Source organism: Pygocentrus nattereri, chromosome 11, assembly GCF_015220715.1.
Source record: "Pygocentrus nattereri isolate fPygNat1 chromosome 11, fPygNat1.pri, whole genome shotgun sequence".
Taxonomy (NCBI): Eukaryota; Metazoa; Chordata; class Actinopteri; order Characiformes; family Serrasalmidae; genus Pygocentrus; species Pygocentrus nattereri.
The window spans coordinates 12,045,885-12,071,332 of record NC_051221.1 but is presented as its reverse complement, the minus strand read 5'-3'; the positions used below and the strand labels follow the sequence as shown (position 1 = coordinate 12,071,332).

Sequence of the window (25,448 nt, the reverse complement as noted above, 5' to 3'; positions counted from 1 at the left end):
GAGAATATTTCATTCATTCAGATCTAGGATGTGTTATTTGAGTGTTCCCTTTATTTTTTGAGCAGTGTATATACTTATCCTGACTCAGCAAAGCTACTAATTGATATTTTAACAAAAATCTTATAAATGGCAGCTTTAACTTCATTCTACTAAAAATAAGCAAATTAAAATTAGTCCACATTAAATTCAGTCCAGAGGTTAGACAATCACTTTCAGACTTAACTGGAATCACAATGAGCACCACTGTAACTCCAATGCAGTGCTATTTACCAGCGTCTGACTGAGAGACTCTGAATATATTCAATGCCAAATCATTTGATGAGCTGTAACGTCTGTCTGGATCAGACAGACACTGGATCAAACACAGCGATGTGTTTGGTCGTCTCTCCATCATGAGTGGTCAGAATGTCCACTCTCTGTCCATTGATGTGTCTGCTCCAAGTCACTGTGCCATTGATTTTCCACAGTGAAGGATGGCGATGGAGCCTTCTGTCCAATTCACATGCAGAACATCTGTAAGGAAGAAGATGAGAGATGTACTGTATGCCTATATATGTACATATACAGTATAATCAATGATGCTACTGATCTCACCAAGCAGTGAGATCTAGAAAATAATAGTGATATGGCTTATTATCTTTGTCTATTTGTTATAATACCCAACACTGACACTCACTGAATTGCATATTAATCAAACGTCTATTAACAAATCTATAATTATTCATAACAACATAGGACAAAACTTTAAAAAATGTACATGTATGAATTCAAATGTTTAAGTTTGGAGTTATTATTTCCACTTAAATCCAAATGTATGTCCTTCAAAGAATGCTACATTTCATATGTTAACATTGCAAGAACTGCCAGCTCACATGGGAAACTACCAGGAAAACTGTCCAGCTTGACAGCTCTCTTCTCTACTCCTCACCAGAGGATGTGGACAAAGGAGAAACATCAAGTTGCTAAACACTAGAACTGACTAATGATTGAGTCCAAAATGAATAGGTTAATAGGGACCACTTGAGCAAAGTCATACTTTGTAAATGCTTAAACATTTTTTATATAAAAGAATGGATTTCCTGAATGCAGAACAGCTTAAAATATTTTAGCACTGCTTTTATAGTTTTGAGTGCTTTGCTTTTCAGACTCCTACCCTCACATGGGGCACTACACGTGAAAGTGTCTACCTTGGATGGCTCTCTTCTCAACTGCTCAATGAACTGCAACAGGCTGCTCTCACCGACCGGCAAGACGAAGCACATTTATCTCGACCAAGTCCAATGTGAGTGAAGCATTAGCAAATCAGTTATATCTGTGTTCTCAGTGGATTTTAGCTTTTGTAGTACTAAGGACAACAAGAACAAGTTAATGTTATCTGATGAGCAAAAGAAAGTGCAGCTTCAGTGCAGCCATCATTATTCATTTAATGTCCTGGCTAGATAGACAGGTAATGAAATGCTGCACCTCTTGGAGCTAAAAACCAGCTCAGATAGAGATAGATAGATAGATAGATACTTTATTGATCCCGAAGGAAATTTAGAAAATTAGCTCATGCACACACACAGAGTTGTGTCTTCATTTCTTACATCTGAATGGCTTGTTTTGCAAATGAAAATCACAACACTTAAATGATGGTTTAGGCTTTTTTAAGTACAGACACATTGTACTTACTACAATTTTGCAGCACATTTTAAGGGCTGCAGAACTGGGGTAGCCATTGTCTACCAACCTATAGATTTCAACTAAACAAAAGGGTGCAACCTTCACTGAACCTATGCATGCCAGAATCAGTTAATTACATATATTGGGTTAATTTGTGTAAGTATGGCAGCATATTCTACAGTTTTCAGAAATAAAAATGAAAATTGGTAAATGGTGTATTTAAAGTTTAATTTCCCTGATCAGTCTTCATTATTTGCAACATAATTAAAATGTTAAAGTTCAAAAAGTGTTTTTCATGTGTATAATGCTTGAAAAAGTTAACGAGGAAAAGCTAATTCTTTTTGACATTTGATGTTCACTGTCTTATGACATTAAAAATAAATAACAGTTGCCTATTTGCAAATCCTTTCCCTTGTTATTTTAATAACAGCCTGAGAATCTATACGTGGATTGATCACAGCCTGAATATCTAAACATGGATTAATCACAATCTGAGTATGTAAGCCTGGATTAATCACAGTCAGAGTATCTAATAACGGAATAGTCACAGCCTGAATATCTAAACCTGGATTGATTTCAGTCTGAATATCTAAACCTGGATTAATCACAGCCAGAATATTTCAAGATGGATTAACCACAGCCAGAATATTTCAAGATGGATTAATCACAGTCTGAATATCTAAACCAGGATTAATCACAATCTGAATATCTAAACCTGGATCAATTACAGTCAGAGTATCTAATAACGGAATAATCACAGCCTGAATATCTAAACCTGGATTAATCACAATCTGAGTACGTAAACCTGGATTAATCACATCCTGAGTATCTAAACCTGGATTAATCACAGCCAGAATATCTAAACCTGGATTAATCACAGCCAGAATATCTCAAGATGGATTAACCACAGTCTGAATATCTAAACCAGGATTAATCACTTTGACAGAGTGGCAAACCCCTCTCCATCTTTACATCTGAAAGACACAGCCACTCTCGCATATCATCTTTATAGCCAATTGTGTTACTGACTGGACTTTACCAGTCTTTTGTTGCCCACGATGCAAATTTTTTAAATGGGTTCAAAATGGCATTTATTTTACAAAAGACACAAAAAAATCTCAATTTCAATATTTGCTATGCTGTCTTTGTACTATATAATTTAATATTATGTTTTACTGTGTAACAGCATTTTTGGAAATGGGCTATATTTGTTCATAAATATTATAGACTTGAGAAGTGGAAAATGAACTGAGAAGTGGAAAAGTATTCTGTGGTTTGATGAATCAACATTTGAAATTCTTTTTAGAAATCAAGGACACTTTCCGAGTAAAGACCACTCAGCTTGTTATTAATGCACAGTTCAAAAAACAGCATTCATGATGGTATAGGTGTGCATTAGCGCACACGGCATGGGTGACGTGCACATCTGTGAAGGCACCATTAATGCTGAACAGTATATACAGGTTTTGGCAAGATATGCTGCCATCCAGACAATGTCTTTTTCAGGGAAGGCCTTGATTATTTCAGCAAGACAATTCCAAACCATATTCTGCATGTATTACAACAGCATTGCTCTATATTATATGGGTAACAGCATTTTTGGAAAGGGGCTATATTTGTTCATAAATATTATAGACTTCAATAAACTGCTAATTAGTGCTTTTTGGTGCCCAATTGTTGACTCAGATTAATTAACACTTTAGTAAACTACTTAATAATATCTAATTAATATGTGCTGCTTTTTATTACTATCATTAGTTAATGATGGAGACATTACTTAAACAGTACTGTGCAAAAGGAATTGAAGAGATAGTGTGGTAATAAATAAGTTTCTGTGTTAAAGCTGAGTTTGAAGCTCAGGATAGCTGAACCGATGAACTGAGCTGGACAACGTCTCTCTCTGCTGTTCAGTCTGTCTGTTCTGATGGAGGATCACTATGCCAGGAGGAACATCAGAGCACCCAGACCAGTTGCACCAAACATCAGCACTGACTCTACCACACTCACTCCACCTAGAGAGGAAGAGAGGTAGAGAGAGAGAGAGAGAGAGAGAGAGAGAGAGAGAGAGAGAGAGAGAGAATATATGATAGACAGCATTATCTAAAAACAAGAGCAAGAGAGAAACAGAGTAATAGAGAGAGAAAGTGTGTCACTGCTAACAATAAAACTGCTTGGCTTCGTTCATCCAGTAGGTGATTAGTTGCTAGTTTTTTTAATTGTCTGGTCATGCAAACTGCATTTTTACTAGAACAGAAAACAATATAAGCCAGCGGTCAGTCTATGGAGGCTTTGTTCATTCACTACATCAGACTTGAACAAATCATGCAATTTATGTCCACCAGCAAAGTAGCCCACCCACAGATCAAAACAATTTGCCTGGGGTTGGCCAGTACCACCATAGTGTGAAGTGTGGCCACCCCAGTTTTGCTTAATGAGCTGTCTGCAAGTCCAAGTCCAAATTTCTCCCTTGTGTGTTTTATACAAGAAGGACCTGGGTTCAGTTCCCTGGCTGGATGACCAGGGTCCTTTCTGTGTGGAGTTTGTATGTTCTCCGCGTGTCTGCGTGGGTTCTCCAGTTTCCTCCCACACAGTCCAAAGACATGCAGTCAGGCCAATTGGACATGCTAAATTGCCCCTAGGTATGTGGGAGTGTGTGTGCACGTGTGCGTGTGTGTGTCTGTTATGGACTGGCGACCTGCCCAGGATGTATCCTGCCTTCTGCCCAATGACCGCTGGGATAAACATTTATGTCATGTATGTTTGTGTCAGCCTTTGCACCACCAAATACACTTCAGAGATAATTGAAGTTGTACTGAATTGCATTGAGTTTATATTTTGAAATATTTACACTGATCTCAGTTATTTCGTTTTGTTGCAGTTGTTCTGAACAGCATCTGAGATTGAGATTATTTACAAAACAAGAGGTTTAAACAATGTTTCATTCTTACCTGTGTTTCTGTCCTTTATGGTGAACATGGGGGGAAAACCTACTGCTGAATCACTGCGGTGTTGTCTGCCAACCAAAAATAAAAGTATTAAGTTTGTTTTTTATAAATGCACTAACATTAAAAAAATGTCAATGTATGCCTTCCATTTAAAGCCGCACTATATATGATTTGGGGATTAGGAGACCTCTCTGCTGGAAATGTGCAATTGCATGGGATGTATGGAAGAATTTTTTTTTTTTACATGGGTTGTGCTTAAGACCCCTTCCCCAAGTAGATGAATCTGATTGTGAGAACATTGAAAATGATTTCAAAGAAAACTCAGTTACATTCTCAGTGAAGGGTGTGTCTTGATCTTATCTTCAACAGAATAATGTTGGTTTTGCATTTGAGACCTAAACAGAGAACTACTTACTAACTACCGTGTATTAAACAATAACCACCCCTCCCCCAACGCCCCCAACTCAGCTCAACATGACCAACTCACATATTGCCATTTTTTTTTAAACAATATAAAATGCAACACAAAAACAAGCACACACTCAATCGGGTAGTGTCTCCATATTAGTGAAATAAGAAATAAAGGGTTGCCATTTATGGAAAAAATTTGACCGTACATCCTCTCAACGTATATTTAATTTTCTCAAGTTTTAAAAAAAAAAATGACGTCCTTGAGCCAACGGGAGATAGAAGGATGTTTAAAAGACTTCCAATGCAACAATAAGGTGCGTCTTGCTAGTAAGGATGTGAAAGCTATAATATCCTTCTGTGTAGAGTCAAGTGCTAATGAGGGGTCGGGAATCCCAAATATAGCGATCAGAGGGCAAGGTTGGAGATTCACCCCAAGAACAGTGGACATAGTCGTAAAATAACCCTCCCAGAAGCCTTTCAGATCAGGACAAAGAAAAAACATGTGGCTAAGATGACAAGGAGAGCCATGGCATTTATCACATTTGTCTTCCATTTCCGGATACAGTACAGATAGCCTAGCCTTAGAGAAATGCACCCTGTATAAGACCTTAAATTGAATAAGTCCGAGACGGGCACAAGAGGTGGTAGATCAAATCCTTTCTATGGCCTGTTCCCAGGATTCCGCATGAATTTGTATTCCCAATTCACTCTCCCATATGCCTTTAAATTTACCAGTTGAGTGGCTACTAAAGGCCAAGATAATGTCATACAGCTTCGAAATAATTCCTCTGTGATGGGGAACAAATGAAAGCATAGTTTCCCACCGCTGTTCTAGAGGTAAAGAGGGGAAATTAGGAAAACACTTAGCCACAAAATTGCGAATTTGAAAATTTGAAAAAAGCGAAACAAATGAGTAACAGGAAGGCCATATCGAGATGACAAATTGGCAAAACTATCAAAAACACCATCTACATATAAATATTTGAATTGTGTAATACCCTTGTCATACCACACTGAAAATGTTGTGTCCACAAGTGATGGAGGAAATAAATGATTATTATGTAAAGGACCCAAGGAAGAAGCAGGTACAAATTTAAAATGCCGTCTAAACTGATACCAGATCTTGAGCGTATTAAGAACCACTTGATTATCAGTGTACAGAGAGGGTATCGTAGGTAAAGAGGAATAAAGTAGAGCAGATATTGAAGATCCCTTACAGCATGATAGCTCCAATTTACACCAAGAGGATCCAGGAGATTTTAACCAGTAACAAAGTTTATGAATGTGAGCAGCCCAATAGTAAGTTAGAAAGTTAGGTAATGCAAGTCTTCCACTAAGTCTGCATCTCTGGTGTAAAGTTTTACGAACCCTAGGTGATTTCCCACCCCAAACAAAAGAACAAATTATCTTATCCAGTGAGTCAAAAAAATGTTTTGGCAGAAAAAGAGGTATTGTCTGAAATAAAAATAAAAATTTTGGTAAAATATTCATTTTAACAACATTGATCTTGGCAATTAATGAAAGGGGAAGATTACCCCATCTTTGAATATATGAAGTAATCTTTAAAATGAGGGGAGTGAAATTAGCAGATGCAAGGCTAGATAAAGAACGAGTCACATTGATACCTAGGTATTTAAACCCTGATGGACTAAACTGAAAAGGTAAATCTGACTGTTGAAGATGACAAGCTGCGATATTCACGGGAAAACACTCACTTTTCCCCAAATTTCATTTGTAACCTGAAAAGGTGCTGAAGTTCTCCAAAATACTTAAAACAGCAGGGATTGAAAGTGTGGGATCTGTTATATATAATAACAAATCATCTGCATACAACGATAATTTATATTCAAGTCCGTTACGGGTGTTTCCTTTGAATAAGGAGGAAGATCTTAACGTAATAGATAGAGGCTCGATAGCAATGGCAAAAAGCAAAGGTGACAGAGGGCAACCTTGGCGACTTCCATGTCCAAGGGCAAAATAATCAGAATAAACATAATTAGTGTGGACACTAGCTTTAGGGGAAGAATAAAGGAGGCGAATAAGAAATAAATTTATCACCAAATCCGAATTTCCTCAAAACCGCAAAGAAGTACTCCCACTCTACCCTGTCGAATGCCTTTTCAGCATCTAAGGAAATTACCAGTTCAGGAAGTTCAGCCGAATTTTTTGAGTAAATTATATTAAAAAGTGTGCGGGTGTTAAAAAACAGTTGACGTCCCTTTATAAACCCATTTTGCTCTTCGGATATAATATGAGGAAGCACATTTTCTAGACGAGATGCGATTACCTTAGCTAACACCTTTACATCAGCATTGAGCAAAGATAATGGTCTGTAGACCCACAAGAGGTAGGATCTTTGTCCCTCTTGAGAAGGAGAGCAATAGTGGCTTGTGTCAGAGTTGGTGGCAGTGAACCACTTTCTAAGGATTCATTGAATACGGATAAAAGTAGTGGAGCCAATTTACCAATAAATGTTTTGAAAAATTCAACTGGAAACCCATCAGGGCCTGGGGCTTTGTTAGATTGCATAGCTTTAATTGCAGTTGAAACTTCTTCAAGGAAGAGTGGGGAGTCTAGTTGCCTAGCAGTGTCAGTATCAATGACAGGGTTCGAAAGGTTCAGAAGAAATTCGTTCATTTTAGTGTCATCTGCAGGGAATTCAGATTTATATAATGAAGAGTAAAACGATTTGAAAGTAGCATTAATTTCCAAGGGATCTGTAGTAATAATATCATGAATGTTTTTAATACTAGGTATCAAACGGGAAGTGGCCTGCCATCGTAACTGATGTGCCAGTAAACGACTTGCCTTGTCACCATGTTCGTAATATGAGCCACGACTGTGTAATAATAAGCGCTCTGCCTCTTTAGTTGAAGTGAGATCAAATTCTGCTTGCAAATCAAAACGCTGCTTAAGCAGTTCCGGAGAAGGGTTCAATGCATATCTTTGATCAAGGTTGCTAATCGCAGATGAAAGTTCATTAAGCCGAGCATTAATAATTTTATTAGAAAAGGCAGAGTAAGAAATAATTTGACCTCTCAGGTAACATTTAAGCATCTCCCAAAGCAATGAATATGAAGAAGAGTCATTTTGATTGAAAGACAAGAACTCATCAATGGAGCTTGAAATGAGTTCACAAAATTCCTTGTCTGCCAAAAGAAGAGTTAAACTTCCAGAGGGGTGGGCTCGTTGATAGGTAGAAAACAGAATGTCTAGTAATAAAGGTGAGTGGTCAGAAATTACAATACCCGAATAGTCAGAAGAATTAACACAAGAATTAAGCATACTGTCCATAAAAAAATAATCAATCCTAGAATATGAGTGGTGCACCTGGGAAAAGAAAGAATTTTTTGACAGAGGGGTTACGAAACCTCCACAGATCAACAAGACCGTTCCGTTTCATAAAATCAGAAAATACGTTGGACATGGCAGATTGAGTCAGATTACGAGGATTAGAGCGGTCCAAGAACGGGTTTAAAATCCCCTCCGAAGATCAGCAGGTGAGTATTCAAGAAGGGGATGCTACTCAACAATCTGTTAGCGAATTCAGCGTCATCGAAATTCGGGGCATATACATTTACCAACAAAACTTTTTTTTGCATTAGGGTATCAGCAACTATGAGGTATCTGCCATTCCTATCAGCAATAACATCTGTGGATGAGAACTGAACTTTTTTGTTAATTAAAATAGCGACTCCTCTAGCTTTTGAATTAAAGTTTGAGTGGAAGACTTGACTTACCCATGGGCAATGTAACCTATGATGATCTTTAATACGAAGATGAGTCTCCTGTAAGAATACTAAATCAGAGTTTAAACGTTTCAAGTGTGTAAAAACTTTGGATCTCTTAACAGGATTACCCATACCTCTAATATTCCAACTAATAAATCTAAGAGGTGTGCCTGGCCCAGCAATGCTGGGATCTATATTGGCATTAACCATTTAAAAAAAATTTAAAAAATGCAAATGGCCATAGAGAGCCGAGGTGGGGCACCCTCCCCCCAAAATACCCTTAAACAAAAATAGACCCAAAGTCCCCTCGCAAACCCAGAACAAAGGGGACAGCAGTGTTTCCCACATTAACCTAAAGTTGTAGTCCACACTAATGTTGAACTACCTGGAGACTACGTGGAGCAAAATAAGCAAAAAGAAGAGACAGAGGGAAAAAGGAGAAAAAGAAAAAACCTCCCGCCGATTTCAACATCATTTAACGGTATGCGTACAATGCAAAATGAGATATTAAAAAAACTCACATCGCAAAATATTGTTTCATCTAAAGGTGAACATTCCAACAAAACAATAAAAAGATGACTGCCCTAAGAACACATCAAATTTTCACACAGACCGGGATACCATAAAGCACATGAAAACTGCATGAAGATTAACAGCAGGCCCACACAAAAAGTTGCAGAAAGCATAAAATGAGGTAGTGCTGATCCGATCAGACGTACAACAATATAAAACATGGAATATCCTTTTTATATGTCAGTGTCCAGTGAAAGACAGACCAAAACAAAATAATGCCTGCTATCAACAAACAGTAGTAATACCGACCTAACTAGTGCAACAAACCAGTAAACCACCTAAGACTGTACAAGTGGGGAATTAAGGCTAGTGAGACCATAAACTCTAAGCAATAATAGAGCACAGAGCTGAAAAGCTGTTAGAGTTCACTCAGACATCAAGGTTTTGACATAGCAGCTGGCTTCCTCCGCTGAAACGAAGTCCTTCTCGACACCATTGTATGTTATGCGGAGTCGCGCTGGGTGTATCAGACCATACCGAGCACCGTCAATGCCACGAAGTTGGCGCCTGACCTCGTTGAATGCAGCTCGAGCCCGCGCTACCTTGGCAGTGTAGTCAGGGAAGATCGAGATGATCTGGTCTCTGACTTTAATCTGTCGGCGCTCTCTAGCGTGGCGTAGAATGTCAACACAGTCACTGTGATAATGAAATCTGCACACAATAACTCGCGGACGATCACCGGGCTTGGGTTTTGGTTGGAGGGTCCGGTGGGACCGGTCCAAAAGTGGCTCCTTTACAAGACCGAACGCTTCCTTCAGTAAGGCGGCTACAGCAGCAGTGGTACAGGTGTCAGGACCCTCCAGTACTCCCAGTATCCTAATGTTGTTACGCCAAGATCTGGACTCCAAGTCTTCACATTTATTCACATTCAAACTAACGTCCTACTCCATTGCAGCTCAGCCACTCCCCCACATCTTTCAGTTTTAACAAAATAATCTTACATTTTGCAGCTTTAAGTTCTTTGTACTAAAAATAAATAAATTGTAACCCCATTTCCAAAACATTTGGGACAAAATACAATGATGTGCACATCACTTAAACCATATATTTAATTGAAAATAAGGCAAAGACAACAAATAAAATATTGGAACTGAAAAATGTAATTGTTTTTTGAAAAATATGTGCCTATTTTTAATTTGATGCTAACAACACACTCCAATAAAGTTGGGACGGGCAACAAAAGGCTGGTAAAGTTGTGTAATGTTAAAAAAAAAAAACACCTGGTGGTTAATTGGCTACAGGTCAGTAACATGATTAAGTATAACAAGAGCATCTCAGAGAGGTGGAGTCTTTCAGTAGTAAAGATGAGGAGGGGTTCACCACTCTGTGACAGACTGCACCATCAAATAAACAATTCAAGCAAAACATGTCTCAACATAAAGCAGCAAAGAACTTTTGCTTTTCATTGCGTGCGGTACATAATAACATTAAAATATTCAGAGAATCTGTAGAAATTTCTATATGTAAGGGACAAGGCCAAAAACCAGTATTTCCTGGCCGTGATCTTTGGACGCTCAGGCGGCACTGCATTAAAAACAGACATGATTCTGTAGTGGAAATCATGGCATGAGCTCAGAAATACTGAGAAACCGAAATCACTGTCAGTGAAAACTGCAATGCAAAAATTCACAAATCCACAAATTAAAACTCTTAAACGTAAAGAAGAAACTGTACATAAACAGGATCCTGAAATGCTGCCATCTTCTCTGGGCCCAAGCTCATTTAAAATGAACTGAGAAGTGGAAAAGTATTCTGTGGTTTGATGAATCAACATTTGAAATTCTTTTTAGAAATCAAGGACAATTTCAGAGTAAAGACCACTCAGCTTGTTATTAATGCACAGTTCAAAAAACAGCATTCATGATGGTATAGGTGTGCACTGCATTGGTGACGTGCACATCTGTGAAGGCACCATTAATGCTGAAGAGTATATACAGGTTTTGGCAAGATATGCTGCCATTGGCAAGACAATGTCTTTTTCAGGGAAGGCCTTGATCATTTCAGCAAGACAATTCCAAACCAATTTCTGCATGTATTACAACAGCATTGCTCTATATTAATAGCGTCCATTGCTAGACTGGCCTGCCTGCAGCCCAGACCCGTCAAAGACAAGAAGAGGTCCATAACAGTTGAGCAGCTGAAATCAAGCAAAAATGGGAAAACATTTGATGACACAGTGGTAAACATGCCCCCATTCAATTTTTTTGGAATGTGTTGTTGGCATCAAATTCAAAATAGGCATATATTTTTCAAAAAACAATAAAATCTCTAAATATATGGTTTACATGATTTGCAAATAATTGCATTTCATTTATATTTACATTCTGCACAGTGTCCCAATTTTTTTGGAAATGTGGTTATAAAATCAGCTAAAATTAAATTCAGTCTAGACATAGTACCACAATTCAATTTCATTATGAAATTTTCAGTCTTACCTGATGTTACAGTAAGCTCCACTGTAGCTTCACTGCAGTAGTATCTACCAGGGTCTGACTGAGAGACTCTGAATATAACCAGCGGTAGACTTGCTCCTGAGCTGTAACGTCTGTCTGGATCAGTGATGTGTTTGGCTGTCTTTCCATTATGAGTGGTCAGAATGTCCACTCTCTGTCCATTGACGTCTCTGCTCCAGGTCACGTTACCTTTAGTTAGTTTTCCACAGTAAAGGATGCCAATGTTTCCCTCTCTCTGACTCACAGGTTGAGTCTCTGTAATGAAGAGTATGAGAGATGTGAAATGTAAAGTATTGCTTTCATTTAAATGATGCGCTGTGTCAGTAAACTGTACAGACACTTTTAGCACAAACAAAACTGCACTTCCTGCCTGAGACCTGCTGCATTTATTATGTGTCTAACACTGCAGCTCACACAGACTTTAGCAGGAAAATCCTTTACATACAGATTTTTTAAAAAGCTGCATGGATCTTTCCTCAGTAGGTGGCAGAGCCCAGAGAGGAGGAAACCATCAGCAACACAAGAGCAAAGCTGAGCTCAAAGCAAAGCAAAGCCTGAAAAGTCTCAGCAAGTGCACTCTTAAATTTTGTATTTGGACTGAAAAGCAGAGTAACGTGTTATGTATAAATAAAAAGAAGTTCTCTGTCTCCATACCTGCCCCTGGTGTCCTCACCCCTCCCACCTTTCAGAAATCATCACAATGATATAAGCTGTTTGGTATGACTTTTTGACAAAAAAACTGACTGAACAAAATAATTATATAAAAGTGGAAAGTGGCAATCTCAAGGTCAATGGCTAAATAATCAAAAGTGATTAAGTTGAATAATACAATTTACTTATCTCTGCCTTTATATATTTATGCTGCCTAAAAGATGAAAGAAAACAAGTGACAGGGTTGCATCCACAATGCAAGACAGAGACTGAGCAAACACAGGGGTATACACTGAGGGGAAATGAGAAACACCTGGGACTAATGAGGGATGGAGACACAGAGACACAGACAGGTGGAGCAGATGACAAGGGGGCAGGACCAGGGAAGAGACACAGAACAAAAGCACATGGCACAAGAAAACAAAGTGCTAGCAGCACCACACTAGCTAATTAACAGTAGGACCTAAAACCCTGCTTCAGAACATCCTGCCTGTACATATCGAAATTTGCAAGCACAGCTGACTGAGTTACTACTCTCAGATGCTTCGCAAGAGACACAAAGCCAGAAACACTTGTAAAAAAAAGGTAAAGGTTGAGCAATGCAGTGTGACACCCCCCCCCCACTCATGAATAACCTAATAATCAGACTTTTTTGGTGGTTGCTGTGCATAGTGAAAGTAGGCTGAACAATTTACGCTACAGGATGGGGACATACAGTCAGGACCACAAACATTTGAAAGAATGTAGAATAAAAGACTTCGCCGCTGAGCTCTTGTGGAAGGAAGGAAGGAAGGAAGAGGCCTTCTTCTTCAAATGGCAAAAGGGTTCCCAGACAACCACAAAGCAAAGATCATCACAAAACATCCTTTTACATTGTTGTTACATATCATCTTAATCCCCATTACGTCCTATGTCCTGATTCTGCACTTTCCTTGGAAACTCTTATTTCCAACCATGCATGACATGAATTTTTTAAAAACTTTCCCGGCTTAGCTGTACCAAGCGGTTCCATTCTCTCAGCTCTTTAACTCTTGTTGTATTAACTGGCTCCAAAACTGGTTTCTGCAGGTTCTTATAAGCTTACTTCACTTTTCGAGGGTCAGCTCGGCCTCGTTTTTTACTGTGCCAGCAAGGCTTACTGGCTTCTAGATGCTACTAAAATTTCAGGGACTCGCAAATCAAGGACTATCCTTTGTGAAAAAATTAATGTTTTTTTATTAATCAACGTTGTTTGTGTGATTATAATTCATTTAATTATTTAAGGCAACATTTTATTAAAATGCCACAGTAATGACATGATCCAAGAACCTATTGAACTTCAGAATTTTGTCCTGCAAAGCTATATACTGTGCAAGTCTGACTGAATGTGTACACAGGGCCATACAGATACGTGCAAAATCGAGATGTGCTTTAACCCGACTGGACCAATGTTATAGTGTAGGGGTGGTGGGGGCTTGGTCGGGGTGGCGGCGTGGGGTGTCTCCGTGGCCTCCCCGGGCCGACCTCATCCTGCCTCGAGCGGGAGGGCAGTGAAACACGGAGCCTCATGAGCCAGCTAGTCAGCTGGCTCTCCTCTTCCAGAGGACCATTGCCTCTGGACCTACATACCCCCCCTCCATCCACCCCCAGACACACTGGGGGCAGGCATGTTGCCGGGGGTCGACGAGGACGACCCGCTGTCATGGCCTCCCTCGTCTTCTGACGACTGTCTGTCCCTCAGTTTTTACTGCACTTTAGACATTCAGGGCTTTTGAGGGGACGGTGTAGACGGACACTGCAGACCAGTGGCCCGGGGCTCTGCCCATGTTTGCCCCCACACCTGTCCCCCCAATTTTAACTACATCATAGTGTCACACACTACCCCACATTCATATACACCAACTCCTGACAACTCCTATACACTCAACACTTCACTGGGGGTGGAAGGGTGGGAAGGTCATGCCTCACCCGTTTCCTGCTCCCACCTGGGGCGCCGGTGTGGGGGCTGGGCCAGGGGCGTCCTGGCGTCCTGGGGTTGCTGCCGGGCCCCCGCCGCCCCCGCCGCGGAGGGTGGCCTGTACGGAGGTGCCGGTCGTGATGCATTGTATGTTTGGGTGGGTGTGGGCGTCTGTGCACCCGCGCGCTTTCTTCCCTTGTGTGCGCCCTCTGGCTCGTGTGCAGCCGTGCATGTTCCTCCCGTGTGTGCGCCCTCCCGCACATGTGCACGTTCGTCCCATGTATGCATCCATATACAAGCCGGTACTGGGTGGGCTTTCCATTCGCCCCCACCTCATCTAGGGGGGTGGGGGGGTGTATATATGGGTGTGTGTGTGTGTACATATTGGGGTGATATGTGTATGTATATATGTGTGTGTATGTATGTATGTAGGAGTGTGTATATGTGTGGAGGTATGTGTGCGTAGGTGTATATATAGGGGTGGATGAATATATGGGAGTGAAGGTGAAAGGGTTAACTCTGCTCTAACTCTGCTCTAAGCAGACTTTGCAGCAAGCATAGCTACTGTCCTTGGCAGTTTTGCACAAACAACTTGCTCCTCTTATCGGGCCAACATTCTGTCCAGAACCATTTGTTCTCTTTCGTAGGTAAGATTATCGTACACAGAGCAGAAGCCCCCCTCCCTTGGGCAGTTCCGGTGGTCCGTGAGTGTCACCCTAGCATTTCATGACTGTTAGACAACTTATTTGGGTCCACCCTGTTCGCTTGTACACAACAGGGCAGGACGTGTTTGTATAAAAGAAGGAGTGCCCTTCTTTCTTTGTGCAGAAGACTTAATAAACTCTTTGATTGATTACGAGAGTGGTTCTGTCTTTCTGCACCGAGCGCTCTTGCTGCGACTGAGACTTTCCACAGGACAGGTGATCCACTCTCTGGTTCCTCTTCATGAACGGACCAAAAACGGCCGGTCCTTTCAGAAGGTATGTAGGTGTATATATGGGCGAGGATGCACATATGAGGTTGAGTGTGTGTGAGGACAGCTGGTTCTGGGTCGGGGGATTGCTGTCCCCGGTCCTCTCCCGGCTGCTCCCCTGTGGTTGCTACTTCCCCCCCCCGGATGGGGGGGCGCCTTGGGGTTTCAGGGCCTGGCCTGGTGCTCCGGCGTGACGGTTGGCCCGCTCCCCTGGGTGGTTGGGTTCTGGGGCGGCTCAGGGCCCCTCGGCGGGGATGGGGCCCTGCTGGGTGGTGGGTGGCTCTCGGGCGTATGAGGCGCTGGGTCTTTGCTGCTGCCTCGTAATGGGGGGAGGGCATCCTGGGGGCGGCTCTGGTTCCTCTGGTTCCCCTGGACCTGCGATCCGTGGCTGGGGGGGTGCTGTCCGGAGTCCCCCTCTCCCTTCCGCTGGGGTGGGCATGCAGGGGTCACTGGGAGATGTGGCCCAGGGTCCCCACTGCTCCTGGGGGGGCCGCGGCGGGCGGGATTCCCTGGTCTTTCTCTGCCTTCCTTTGGCCTCTGGGGGGATGTTGTCGCAGCTTTCTGCCCTCGCTATTGAGTACATCTTATGACAAATTTATACTGTACTGCACTCACAAACACACACACACACACACACACCCACACCCACATACACATACATCACAGTCATTTGTGCAGTCTTTCCAAGTGCTGTACGTCTCAGGTACACTTTCTTCTCTTTTCTCAGGAGCAGCAGTTGGTGAACCATCGCCGTGGCATTTGCACTGTGTTCTTTCTACCCTTTTGTTATTTCCCTTTTTACTTTAGAGCCTGTTAGCATGATGCTAAAGGTTAGCAACTCAGCTGACAGTTGTGAAGTTAGCTTGCTTGGTTCAATGTTAATAAAGGGCCTAATGTAAACTCGCTTACATTCATTTTGAAATCAAAATATATTTAATCCTTGCGGGAACTGAAAGTGACTCCACAGAGGCTAAAGTGTATTTATTTTACTTACCACAGTTAGTGATGTATAGATGTCTGTACAGCAGGGCACACAGTAGAAGGTTCCTCTCCATTCTCTCCTGTAGCATATTAATTCATGAGAAACTGCTGCTCTACAATCAGTGGCAGGAATTACCTCATCTTTGCGAGTTGTCTCATGCTAAAAAAAAGGAACCCAGCATATAACACAACCTGCATATATGTAGAAACTGCAGTTTTTCTTCTTTGTTTGGGTATTACTGAAATATAATACTCAACGAGAACTTTAAAAAATCTAAATGAAAAATACTTAAAAGGTAGGAAAGTTACAAATAAACATAAAACATATACACTATATTTGCCTAAAGTATTTGCTTGTCTGCCTTCACACACATATGAATTTGAGTGATATCCCATTCTTCCTTCTATCCATAGGGTTTAATGTGATGCCCAACTCTTTGCAGCTATAATAGCTGCTACTCTTGGGAAGGCTTTCCACAAGGGTTAGGAGTGTGTTTATGAGAATTTTTGACCATTCTTCCAGAAGCACATTTGTGCGGTCAGACACTGATGTTGGACGAGAAGGCCTGGCTCACAGTCTCCACTCTAATTCATCCCAAAGGTGTTCTGTCGGGTTGAGGTCAGGACTCTGTGCAGGCCAGTCATGTTCTTCTACACCAAACTGGCTCATCCATGTCTTTATGGAACTTGCTTTGTGCACTGGTGCACAGTCATGTTGGAACAGGAAGGGGCCATCCCCAAACTGTTCCCACAAAGTTTGGAGCATGAAATTTTCCAAAATCTCTTGGTCTGCTAAGCATTAAGAGTTCCTGTCACTGGAACTAAGGGGCTAAGCCCAATTCCTGAAAAACAACCCCACACCGTAATCCCCCCTCCACCAAACTTTACACTTGGCACAGTTCTTTCTTTATAAGCTAGGACTTTACTTGGGCTCTGTGTGAGGTAATGTTCCCATGCAATTACTGAGTGGTTTATCTATGGTGCCTTTCCTGTGTATCGGCTTCTCTCTATTCCTGACCTGGTTTTGTGCATTGTTTTTCCCTTGTGTACCTCTGCCTGCCTGGACTGCTTTGTGTCATTGAACTTAGACTTGGATATATGTTTTCTCCCTCTGGGAATTTTCCTCATTACCTCAGGTATTAAATCTTTTCTCCTTTTACCTGCGAGCGTCTGCGATTCTGTTCACACATTACAACAAGTCCCATTCTCCTGGCAACTGCCAAAACCCGTCCAGGCAGAGGACGTTGTTCTGAATTCTGTATATTGACCATATCTTTGTTATTTTGACTTTGCCTTTTGATCTCCCCCTTTTTGTATCTTCACCAGCTGGTTTTGTGTATTTGAACTTGGACCTTTTTTGGATTGTTTTTTGACCACAATGTTGTCTTCTCCTTGGATTTTGGTTGCCTGTGCTTTTTTGGTATTTGACCCTCGCCTGTTTTTGACCCTGATACTCGATCTCCGGTATTAAACATTGTTTGTCTTCTTAGCCGCATTCGTCTGACTCCTGTACCCATCCTAACAGTTACTTTTTCATGCGAATGGATTCATTTTTTGCCGTAAATTTACCTGTTACTCTGCTTATGCTCGGCTTGTTTCATTTTGGAAGACAAGAGCCCAATTTGACCAATTTTAACAGCTTCTGCAGTCAAAACAAGCCCACAAGATGAAGCTGACTTTTTGTTTGCCAGCTTCATATTTGAATTTGTTTCTCCACCTTAAATGGTGCAGCAGTTACATTCCATCTTCAAGTTAAGTAGTATGTTTACAATTATTTTCATGTGTAGTTGCTCTACTCTGTATGAGTCATGTTATTGATGTACCATGGATTTTATGGTAATAAAAAACTTCATATATAGCCATACACCACTAACATGCTGTCACTGAAAGGTTATATTATGGTTACCACCATTTGTTGGCTGTCACTGTTGGAATAGCATTAAATTAGCTAAAGAATGCAGAGTGATTTGTTTAGGACTTCCAGCTAGTTCTACAACCCATCTGGTTCTAGAACAGCAGATTATTTCAGTATACCATAGCCCACTGTATGTGTTTGAGCTTATATGGAGTGCTGAGTGACAAAGAAAAATTAAGTGAGACTACTAATGTGACAGAGTGGATCTAAAGTGTTTATTTCAGTCTTTTCAGGAACTGTTTTTTTTTTATGCTGTGAACCAGTTAAAATCAGAAAGAACTGATAATTGTACATCACTACATTACAAAGTTGAATGTAGGAAAATTGTAATTTTACTTCATAATCAGTTTTTCTGATTAGCAGTTTGAGTAATGTAAATTTCATCCCTGTTGAGTGGAGATTTTCCCCATTTTATTCTCTACATCAGAGGGATTCAGGTTTTGCCACAGCATCTCAATGGGATCCAAGTCAGGACTTCAACTTGCCCACTCAAAAATAAAACCTTCATTTTGTTTCCTTGGGTAATTCAAAGTTGGATGTGTTTAGGATCACTGTCCAGCTGCTTAACCCAAATGCACTTGAGCTTTAGGTCTCGAACTGATGGGCTCCATCAATTATGACTAGTCGTCCATGTCCTGCAGAAGCAAAGCAGCCACAGTCATCAGACTACCACCACCATGCGTGACCGTTGGTATGAGGTTCTTATGGTGCTCTGGAGCCGCATGAGGCTCTTTTACTGCTCTGTTGCGGCTTGTTTCACATCTGTATTTAAATCCCTTTAGAACATGGCCCATACTACTTATGTTTAGATTCAACAGGTCTGGCAGTAATTATACCGGCCGTAGCTAATAAAATTAAAGCCAATAGCCAATTGAATTTGGTTAACTGATTGACTAAATAGATAAGGGGAAGAAATACTTCCCTTTTTTACATAGGTAGGGCTGAACAACATTTCAACATCAATAAATGAAATCATTTAAAACAGTGTTTTGTTTTTCTGAGTTATCTATCTGAAAGATTGTGTGACAAATATGCAAAAATAGAAGAAATTGTGAAACGTAAATACTTTTTCTTGGAGATTGTTTGGCTACTCAAACCATACTCCTCACTGCATGTGGGGTCAGTATAGACCTGCATCCACTTCCTGGCAGATTCTTAACATCTCCAGCTAATTTAAGTTTAAAATTTGGGTAACATTTTATAATAATGTTCATTTATAAAACATCTGTGTGCTTTTAATTCATAATTAACTAATCATGAACCAATGATGTATTTAGAGCTTTGAATCATTAATTCATATATTAACAACACTATAAGACACCTATAAGCTCTTACTTCGTGATTAACAAATGGTGAATAGCTCAGGAATTCAGCAGTTATTCAGTTATTCATCATAATAGCATCTTGTCTTTGTAGTGTATTCAATTGAATATAGGTTGAAAAGGATTTGCAAATCATTGTATTCTGTTTTTATTTGTTTTACACAACGTCCCAACTTCATTGGAATTGGGGTTGTATTTAGGATAGTCATGCTCAATTCCAACACTAAATTACTATTCATTATCAAGATGGGTGATATGGCAAAATCATACTAAATTACTACAACACTTCAAGAAGTTTATGATTTCTGACATCTGATAAGTTAGCAAGTTAGACAATGTAGTTTCACTTGTTAAAGTGTGATCAAAAACTATTAAAATTATTTGTATAGAACATTTCACACTGTGCTGCACTAATTCCAATTAAACAGGACTAACATATAAACTAAGGACATCATTTATTGCAATAAACACTATCATATTGCCAAAACCTAATTCAATGTTTCACACCTTTGAATGCATTTCAAAGCATAAACGGCATAAAGATATTTGATTAAAACTAACAAAAACAAATACAAAATGTATTTCAAATAATATTTACTCTCTGTAACGGTTATTTGTTAAGCAATAGTTTTTCTTCTGTCAACTAAATAACTTATTTTAGATAAGGTTAACTTAAATTAACTGTTAAGTTAACTTACATTAAAAAGCGTAACGTGACTTAACCGACCATTCATAGCAGTCCGAGCAGTCGCTGACTTTGAGCTTCATCTTGTGGTTACAAAGACTGCATTTCACCTTTCTCTGTAGTTTCTCTGCTTGTGGCGCTACATTATAAATTTTAAATGTTTTCTTTTTGATTTCTTGCTCTCGATCAGTTTCCTCTCTTTTTTCTCAAAATATATTTTGGCGCAATTATAACCGAATGCTGCAATGAACTGTAGACCTGTCCAGGGGAGATAGGCTCCAGCACCCCCCACCCACCGGATGCAGATAAATATGTACCATTTGAGTGTATGAGATTCAACCTTAAGCGTTAATGTAGTTATACAGCCACCTGCCTGTCTGCTAGGTGTCGTTAGCTCCTGTAGCTTCGCAGGGCACCTGTCCAACGCCAGTTCGCAGTTCGTTGTCTGTATCGGATGTTTTAACATTCTCAGTTGAAGTTAGGCATTTCAGCTTTGTTGGACTATTCTGTAAGAGTAAAGCTGTGTTGGCCAACTAATGAGCTAGTACGGCTGGAGAAAAGTATACCGAATGATGACGGATAGGCGGCTCATCACTCCCACTGCAGGAGCCTCTCAGTCAGCATTTCAGTCAGTCAGCTTTCTTCTGTGGCTGTTGGGCTAACATTCTGTTGTTGCTATCTTGTTAGGATTTGTGAGAAATGTATAACACACAGAAATAGTTCAGAATATTTATCCTTTCAGGTCTCAATAAATAGAAAATCAACAAAAAAGTAGTTTGTTATTGAGAAATGTTAACATCACATTACATTTTAAAACATCGCACAATATATGTAAAATATGAAAATAGTCTCAGCAACAAGATTAATTTCTTTAATACTTTGAAAATATTACAGGCCCCCTATTATCCCCAACAGCTGCAATGTCCTTGAAAAAACAACAGATTCTGCTGGCTGAAGCAAAGAAAAATGAAGAGGCCATGTCAGAAATTGCTGACTTGAAAGAAGAAAGGGACAGTCTTCTAACACAATTAGCCAAATGTTAGTATTTTTTTATTAATAGAGGTACAGTGTGGCTATGTAATCTTATTAACCTTATTGGTTACTTTGCCCCCACACAGACACCTTGCTTATAGTGTAAGAATACACTGTGTTTGTCCAGGTTATATATATATGTATATATATATACATGTATGAATAACAGTTTGGGCAGCCCTTGTCAAAATTATTGTTACTGTGAATGGCTAAGTGAGTAAAAGATGACCTGATTTCCAAAAGACATAAAGGTAAAAATCAGAATCAGAATCAAGCTTTATTGGCCAGGTATGCTACACATACAAGGAATTTGTTTTTGGTTACAGGAGCTCACAGTGCACAGTATCAGACAGACATTCACATATAGGGAATAAGGGGAATAAGATAACATAAATACAGAATAAAATAAAGCCTGCATTCCTACCTCCCTCACTCAGACAGACACACACACAGTCATACCTGTAAACCTTAAAGATGACACATTCTTAAATATTTAAAGTAATATTACTTTTTATCTCCATCTTTTACAGCTTTAAAATAACAAAAAATCAAAGAGCCTGAAGCCAAAGTTTTACCATGTGTGGTTGGTACTCTTCCTACCATTGTACCAAAAGGCTTGTAGCTCTGTGAGATTCTTGGGCACTGCTCTTTTGAGGTCTTTTCACAGATTTTTGAAAAACCTTTAGCCTGCACCTCTTAAGGTAGTCCATTGTGGATGTTGAGGGATCAGTATTCTGTTGCAGAAGACATCCTCTTTTCATTGAATTGAATCAGTTCTTCCCTTTTCCAGTGAAAGCATGAAACATTTCTATTTTCTCCAAACAAACTGCTCATTGTGGCCTAAAAAGTTCTATTTTTATGTGGCGCCCCAAAGTTATCTATTGCCAGACTACGCCACCCCTGGGTTTAGACCTGGAGCGAGGGGAAGCTCCGTGTACCTTAATAATCTCAGACCACACCGCCTTAGAATAATACAAGTCAAACAGTTTATTAATTGTCCCAGAAGTTGTCAGTATTCGTATCAGCTTGATCCATAAAAGAAAGTAAAAACCACTACCTTGCTGGGCAAAGTGCTGGAGTTGGGAGTCCCATATAAGATATCCTTACCACACGTGAAGAATTTTTAAAACCAGTGACACACTATATTGCACATAGCACTCACTCTACATTGCACTGCAAAAATCACACTAGTGGATACCCAAATTAGCAATATCCCAACTCCACACGGTTAGCCCAGTACATACTTCGACCACCTTTGAGCATATAAAACAGGAGTACAAATCACAAAACCACGGAGACAAAAGAAATAAAAATATAAAAACAAACAGTACTAAAACAAAGAACACACGTAGGAAACCAAGAAAAAGCAGCTGGCAACCCAAGTGCCGTATGATCTGCGTTATAAAATGACCAGTGTCGATCGGAGGCTAGCTCAGCTGTCAAACAAAGAGAATAAGGCATCATGTCACTACCATACTGAATTTAAAACACCATAGGCGAGAAATATCAGACAGATGTACATACCTTCATGTGGTCCCAATATGCCCTGGACTGCACAGTAAACACGGTCACGGCACCGCACACCACCTCAGCTCTGCTTTCCAACAATGAACACGCTACAGGGAGTCACGGCGTCTCCTCCATGCTGGTCCCACACTTTGCAAGCATAAAGACACCTTAAACACTAACTAGTAGTATTGTACTTATAGTCGAGTGTCTACACACAAACACCACGTACCTTTACAATGTGCATGCCTGACACAAACAGCTCCTCGTCCAAACGCTGTCACTCGCTCTGCTGTTAGCCTAGCCACACTGCCCTGCCCTAAGGACCCCGGGCTGTCTACCTAAATACCTGAACCACAGGACCCCAGCTGCCCCCGTGATTGCCTGTCTCCGCCCTAATCCGTTACGCACACACACACAGGAGTGCCGAACATGCCAGGGCTACAATCCACCCCCCCCAAATGAATCGGCGCCCCGACGATGACAGCCTGCAGCCCTGCCAAAATAATGGTCCTATTCCAAGGACCCTCCATCACTCCTTAGCACAACTGTCCTTGGGAGTCGATGAAGGTTAGCATGCTGGCCTGCTGTAGACCTAGCTGAGCGTCGTGGGAGGTCCGGGACCGGTAGTGCTTCTACTTCATCCGGAATAGGAGACATTGATGGTTCAAGAGCTTCTTGGGGCTCCTCTCCCATGCGCAGAATTATTAAGCCGGCTGATGAATCCCCGTCAGAGGATAGTGACTCAGACGAGTCGGGCTCAGGAACTATCGGAGTTACCTCCTCTTGTCCCCGCTGCTGCTCTTCCGGGACTGCCCTTAACTCAACCCGGTGTACTTGTCGAATTGGCCCCTCTTCATAGGCTGGGGCCACCGAATACACAACTCCCGTGCCTGTGGGTTTTCGGACTACCTGAAAGATGCCGGAGTTCCAGTGGTCCTGAATCTTGTTCCGCCCCGTAACATGATTCTTCAAGTACACCAGCTGACCTTCCTCAAACCCAGCATCCCTCACTTGCTCATTATTGTTCCTACTACGCCTCTGAGCCTGCTCCTTTGACCTCTGCCTCACATGCTCATGTGCCAACTGAAGACTTTGCTGATGCTTAGATACCCATTCCTCCAGTGGTTCCGGGTCCTGTGTGATCTCACCAGTTCCCAATAGGAAATCCACAGGCAACCTTGGGTGGCGGCCAAACATGAGGAAGTGAGGTGTCTGTCCAGTAGTCTGATGAGGGGTGGTGTTGTATGCAAAGGTCAGCTGTGGCAGGTGACGTGGCCAGTGTCTCTTTTCCTCAGATGGCAGTGTTCGCAGCAGATCATGTAGGGTACGGTTAAACCGTTCACACTGCCCATTCCCTTGAGGATGATAAGGGGTAGTTCTACTTTTCTGGATGTGGTACACTCTGCACAACTGCTTAATTAACAAGCTTTCAAAATTCCGCCCCTGATCAGAGTGGATGCGGACAGGGGGGCCAAACCGATGGAACCAGTGTTGTACCAACGCCTGAGCTACAGTACTTGCCCTCTGGTCTTTAGTGGCAATGGCTTGGGTATATTTGGTGAAGATGTCAGTTAAAATTAAAACATTTTCTCTGCCATCACTGGCAGACTCCAAGACTGAGAAGTCAATTGCCAAGATTTCATTTGGGTGGGCAGCCTGTAGCGTCCCTTGAAAGGCCCGAACTTTAGGCTGGACAGCCTTCCCCAGTGTGCACCTTTGGCACTGTTGGCACCACCGTTCCACATCTTGAGCCATGTTCACCCAAAAACACCGGTCCCGCAGCAACTGAAGGGTTCTCTCTGTGCCCTGGTGGCCATGGTCATCATGAACACTTCGGAGGACCTCGTTCTTTAAACACTGTGGGAGAAGGAGTTGGGAATACTCTGATCCGCCTCCTGGGGGATAAACCAAGCGGTACAGTACACCCTCACACTCCACTAGCCGGTTCCACTGCCGCAGCAGCCCCTTACTAAGGCCACCCAAAGCTTCTCGTTCTTCGACCCCAGGGCGACGCCCCTCACTGCAGAATTTCCATATTGGCCCGATTACTGGGTCGGCTTGCTGCAAGGCACTCAAGTCACTGGGGGAGCGCCCCGGAAAAGCAACCACTTCCCTGCACTGGCTCCTTGGGGCATTTAACCGTTCTTCCACCACTGCCGCTGTCACTAGTGGTGGAACCACTGTCCCCACCGCGAACCGCTCCACGTATTGCCTAGACAGGGCATCAGCATTCTGGTTATGCTTTCCTGGACGATACTTGATGGTAAAGTTAAAGGATGCCAGTTGGGATGCCCACCTCTGCTCTACTGCTCCAAGCTTGGCAGTCTGCAGATGACTCAAGGGATTATTATCAGTAAGAATGGTAAACTGATGGCCAAGTAAGTATTCCCCAAACTTTTCTGTCACTGCCCATTTTACTGCCAAAAGTTCCAGCTTCATAGAGCTATAGTTCTCCATGTTCCTCTCGGTGGGCCTCAACCCTCTACTGGCGAAGGCAATTGGTCGCACCTTTCCCTCCTGTTCTTGTGACAGAACTGCTCCGAGTCCTCCATGGCTGGCATCCACCTCCAAGACAAAAGGCTTATTAAAATCAGCATACGCAAGGACTGGGGCAGAGGTAAGCTTTTCTTTCAAAGATTGGAATGCACATTCACATTCATCATTCCAGG

At 41.4% G+C, this 25,448-nt stretch overlaps 2 protein-coding genes across 6 annotated transcripts in view; one reads left to right on the top strand and one right to left on the bottom strand.

Moving 5' to 3' along the window:
- Positions 1-25,448, top strand: part of LOC108435832 (coiled-coil domain-containing protein 106-like) — a 32,187-nt gene that overhangs the window by 3,167 nt on the left and 3,572 nt on the right. For all 3 annotated transcript variants that reach the window (XR_001858473.2, XR_001858472.2, XM_017711939.1), the window contains exon 3: positions 1,146-1,282. Coding sequence is in view for 1 of the 3 variants with exons in the window: in XM_017711939.1 (XP_017567428.1) it covers positions 1,146-1,282 (137 nt within the window). In the remaining 2 variants the exon portion in view is untranslated. The remainder of the gene's footprint in view (positions 1-1,145; positions 1,283-25,448) is intronic.
- Positions 22,234-24,235, bottom strand: LOC119264249. 3 transcript variants are annotated; one of them, XM_037542403.1, is made up of 2 exons: positions 22,795-24,235; positions 22,234-22,706 (listed from the first exon to the last, which is right to left on the bottom strand). In XM_037542403.1, the coding sequence occupies exon 1, from the start codon at positions 23,974-23,976 to the stop codon at positions 23,290-23,292; it is 687 nt and encodes a 228-aa protein (XP_037398300.1). In that variant the 5' UTR covers positions 23,977-24,235; the 3' UTR covers positions 22,234-22,706; positions 22,795-23,289. The 3 variants fall into 3 exon arrangements, with proteins under 3 accessions (XP_037398300.1, XP_037398301.1, XP_037398302.1); XM_037542404.1 differs by having other exon boundaries at positions 22,234-22,926; positions 23,009-24,235; XM_037542405.1 differs by having other exon boundaries at positions 22,234-22,915; positions 23,009-24,235.

Coding starts and splice junctions, on each gene's coding strand:
- LOC119264249 (XM_037542403.1), bottom strand. CDS start 23,976: ATGTTTGGCCGCCACCCAAGGTTGCCTGTGGATTTCCTATTGGGAACT.